The sequence below is a fragment of the Eurytemora carolleeae genome, unplaced genomic scaffold (genome assembly GCF_000591075.1).
Source record: "Eurytemora carolleeae unplaced genomic scaffold, Eaff_2.0 scaffold2742, whole genome shotgun sequence".
NCBI lineage: Eukaryota > Metazoa > Arthropoda > Copepoda > Calanoida > Temoridae > Eurytemora > Eurytemora carolleeae.
This window is the reverse complement of record NW_019398773.1, coordinates 1-5,029: the sequence shown is the minus strand read 5'-3', so window position 1 is coordinate 5,029 and position 5,029 is coordinate 1. Positions and strand designations below refer to the sequence as shown.

General features: G+C 33.2%; 1 protein-coding gene across 1 annotated transcript; it reads right to left on the bottom strand.

The window, feature by feature from the left end:
• Positions 1-282: 282 nt before the first annotated feature.
• On the bottom strand, positions 283-4,649 carry LOC111717634 (uncharacterized; the record flags this gene model as incomplete). Its single annotated transcript, XM_023493129.1, has 3 exons — positions 4,346-4,649; positions 900-1,297; positions 283-399 (listed from the first exon to the last, which is right to left on the bottom strand). Coding segments are annotated over exons 1-3 (618 nt in total), but the record flags the coding sequence as incomplete, so codon positions are not given.
• Between the last annotated feature and the right edge of the window lie 380 nt (positions 4,650-5,029).

Below are 5,029 nucleotides of genomic sequence, written 5' to 3'. Positions count from 1 at the left end.
ACAACTTTATAGACACTCGGTTTTATCTCCAGATTGATTACACAGTAGGGTTAAGGTTAGGAAAAGAAAATCTTGATATCTCTGTTATGTGAGAAAACAGTTTGCCTCGTTTACAGTTTTTAGTGAAGAGGTTACTTAGCTACCGCACCGCCGGCAAATCTTCATGAATCTTTAACTTTGGGATTCAAGATTTGAACCGGAGGTAGATAATTCAGCCACCTGACTCAAATTCATTAGATTCTGACCCAGAAGGAATAAAAAATATTTAATTAAATATTTAACCTGTAAATCTGCCAGTTTATCGTGGGAGTAGAAAAGTCCCTCGAATTCAATTTTGTTTAAAATATCTAATATTTCGACAGATTCTGGAAGAGGACTACCTTGCAGGGAAACCATGCACTACAAAAAACAACTTTTTTAACAGTGTGTACAAAAAAATAATACTACATTTTTTATGAAAATATCTAAACAAATATCTAATCTCCATATCTTTGCAACCCAATGTCGTAGACCTTAGATATTTCAAGCTATGAATTCTGTTAGATGAAAGAATTTAATTTTGAAATATCAAATTTTTACACCATCAAATGGAAAAAGTATAGGTATTTGAAAATCAGAGTTTGTTACAAAGATGCAATTCCTTTGTCTCACAAACTCTTAATTACGAATGAAATGAATATGAAATGAAATAAGCTATTTTTGATGATATTTACAATTAAATTTAAAACCACTTTCAAAATTTTATGTTTCAACAATTATTATATTAGATAGATAGATAGATAGATAGATAGATAGATAGATAGATAGATAGATAGAAAGATAGATAGATAGATAGATAGATAGATAGATAGATATATATATAGATAGATAGAAAGATAGATTGATAGATAGATGTATACCTCTTGAACCAGATCTCTAGCATCTGTGCAGAGTGGAGGTGGTGGACAACGAAAGCATTGAACTAGTTGAATAGTGTTATGTACTCTCATTAATCGTCTAAACATTGGATCCTTAAACAGAACTAGGAGACTATTCAATCCCACAGTAGTCTTTTCACTGCTTTGGAGACTAGTCTTTACTTCAGTAGTCTTTTCCTCGTCATTTTGGATACTACTTAACTCTTCTGTAGTCATCACGTCATTATTATGACTATTTTGTTGACCAGGATCTGGGTTTGCATCCGTATGTTGAATATCAGGTTCAACCTTGTCTTTTCTCCCTGGAGAGGAGAGAAGGGCGGAGAACGGAGCAAGATTACTAGATATCCGTCCTACACATTTACTCATCTCCTCAACCTCTGAAAAATGCAAATTCTTACTAAGGAGACTCTAAGGAGAATTTAATTTACTTTCTGTGAAAAGAAGTGCATAATATTGAAGAGAAACTGGGGGTTGGATTAGGTTGTTGTGGGTCTAGATTCTTCAAAACATCAAACAGATTCATTTACCCCCCCCCCCNTTCAAAAATTGTTTTTCTTTGAATAAATTTCATTATAGTGTATCATAAAACATGTATAAGAATTGTTTTCATCTGCAATTTTTTTTTCTAATCGATTGAAATCTTTTGTAGTCTCAAGTGTTATTTCTTTTAATCTCCTCGTTTAATGTTTACTCCCATAAAATATAATAAATGGAATACAGGGAATACATGGAAAACAGAGAATACAGAGAATACAGGAAACACAGAATATTCAGAATATACAGAGAATACATGGAATACAGGGAATACATGAAAAACAGAGAATACAGGGAATACAGGGAACACAGAATATACAGGGAATACAGGGAATACATGAAATACAGATAATAAAAAGAATACAGGGAATAAAGTTAATACAGGGAATACTGGGAATGCATGGAATACAAGGTATACAGAGAATACAGGGAATACATGGAACACAGAGAACACAGGGAATACAGTGAATACATGGAATACAGGGTTTACAGAGAATACAGGGAAAAAAGAGAACACAAGGAATACGGGAAATACAGAGAATACAGAGAAAACAGGAAATACAGAGAATAAAGAAAATACAGAAAATACAGAAAATACAGAAAATACAGAAAAAACAGGGATTACATGGAAAACAGGCAATACAGAAATACAGGAACACACAGAGAATACGGGGAATTCAGGGAATACAGGGAATATAGGAATACAGGGAATACAGGGAATACAGGGAATACAGGGAATATAGGTAATTCAAGAATACAGGGAATTCAGGAATACAGGGAATTCATGAATACAGGGAATACAGGATATACAGTAAATACAAAAATTACAGGGAATACAAGAAATACATGGAAAAAGGGGAATACAGAAAATACTCCTTGTATTCCTTTTATTCCCTATATGCCATGTATTCTCTGTATTCCCTGTATTCCCTGTATTACCTGTATTACCTGTATAATGGTATCTCCTGTAGTAACATGTTATCTCCTGTACTATTATGTTATACCCTTTATTATCATGTTATCTCCTGTTCTAACATATTATCTCCTGCGGTATAATGTTATCTCCCGTAGTTTCATGTTAATCCTGTAGTATCGTTTAATCTCCTGTAGTATTATTTAATCTCCTTTGGTATCATATTATTTCCTTTATATCATGTTATTTTCTGTACTATCATTTAATCTCCTGTACTATTATATTATCTCCTGTAGTATAATGTTAAATCCTGTACTATCATTTTATCTCATGTACAATCATGTAATATGCTGTACTATCATGTCATTTTTTGTAGTTTCATGTTATTTACTGTAGTATCATTTTATCTCCTGGACTATTATGTTATCTCCTGTAATTTTATGTTATCTACTGTACTATTATGTTATCTCCTGTAGTTTCATGTTATCTCCAGTAGTTTCATTTTATTTCCTGTAGTATTATTTTATTTTCTGTAGTATCATGTTATCTCCTGTACTATCATTTAATATCCTATACTATCATGTTATCTTTTGTAATTTTGTGTTATTTCCTGTAGTATCATTTTATCTCCTGGACTTTTATGTTATCTCCTGTAGTATTATGTTATCTCCTGTACTATCATCTTATCTCCTGTACTATCATCGTATCTCCTGAACTATCATGTTATCTTCTGTAGTATCATGTTATCTCCTGTAGTTTCATGTTAATCCTGTAGTGTCATGTTATGTCCAGTACTATTATGATATCTCCTGGACTGCAATGTTATCTCCTGCACTGTCATGTTATATCCTGTACTGTCATGTTAACAATGCAACAAAATCATTGTGTTGATGCGTACTTTTTGTGAATTTAAATGATATAACAACGATAACTTTGCATCTTGCATTTGATAGAGATTAAAATTGAAAAAATTAAAGTGACTTGAAACAAATTCTGAAGGGAAAATTTTAAAAAGATGCCTTTAAGTTATTTAGTATTTTTGAAAGGGAATTAAAAGATATTAGCTTGCAATTTTATATAGTCTAATGGCCACATACTGCAATCAATTAATTTATAATACAAATCAGATTGAAAAATGATTTTGCTTTTATTGGAGGAGGGGGGGGGGGTACATTAAAGATTTTTAAATTATAAACACATAGCATTGTAATTTAAAGGTTGCAAGCTCCCAAGCAAAAATCTGTGAGAACTTTGCCTAGNTCCCTGTATTCCCTGTATTCCCTGTATTCCTTGTATTCCCTGTATTTCCTGTATTCTCTGTATTCCCTGTAATCCCTTTATTCCCTGTATTTCCTGTAGTCTCTGTATTCCCTGTCTTCCTTGTTATTTCTGTAAATCCTGTCTCCTGCAATTTCCATATTTTTCTCTTTATATCACAAAAATGATTAAGACAAACACCCCCACACTTTATTATGAAGTGCTGAATACGCCCCTTCTGCTTACGTGACATTTTTTACCCACGTATGTTAAGCACCGCTTCTTAGGTGCGTGTGAGTGATTTCTCATACACACGCACCTAAGAACCGTCATCTTAGCTGCGTGTGTATGAGAGAGTGAGTAATTTAAAGGTAGCGTTTAAAGGTAGTGCAGAGAATACGGTTAAGAACCAATTTTTTTGAGCAAATGTATAGGCTAAGAGCCAAAGACATAAACAGATTCATTTACCCCCCCCCCATATTTCCTTTACATCTCACATGAAAATTATACAAACGTTTTCCAGAATGTTAACAGACTTCTATTCAATTAAAAATATTCTGAGAAGTTTAAAATCTTCTGTTCTATTTAATAAGTCCGTGTTAGTCTCATATTAGTTGCTGAGATATGCTGATACAAAGTTTAAGTATGCTCCAGGAACCCTGGAGAATACAGCTTGGTTGGAGAACCGCCAACTTCTCCGGAGTAAAGATTAAATACAAACCTAGAACTGTTTTCAGAGAATGAGTTGCTCTCAAGGCAGGTTTATCCCTTACAACCAGCTCTTCAAGCTTCTCCTCCTTTATCTTAATATAAAAATCTTTCATTCACATGTTAAAGGAACTCACGACGTAATTTTAAATATCTCTTTTAACAACGGGAAAGTATCTTTGACTCTGCTAGATACACATATTGCACAAATACGAAAATCACTTTTATAAAGAACCCAGCTTCGCCTGGAGTTTTCCTTTTTAGAATTTTTAAACAAAGCAAAAAACTCAAAGAATCCTAAAGAATTTGTACACACACTGCATATTCAAGTTTACCTAACTTACATTGCCGGTCTGTCCCTTTAACATTATATTTTTGCTGACTAGTCAGGTTTTATATTAAATATGAACAACATGGACGTCCGGGGATAAAATTGTCGACCATTTTGGACAATAAAAACATTACTTTACAGATTGAAATAGAGTATATTCTACTGTATTGAAGGAGCTGTAGACTGTAGAGGTACTTACAACTACAAGTGTTTCGCTACTTAGCGATTTCCCTAAAGACCTAATATATATACCGTGTGTTATTTCTCAGGATTGGATCGTAAGACTCCCTTCTCTCAACGCTCTTCATAATAAAAAGGAAGATAGTAAGGTTCCGAACGTTTATTTCTCTGAGCCTTCAATCTAAA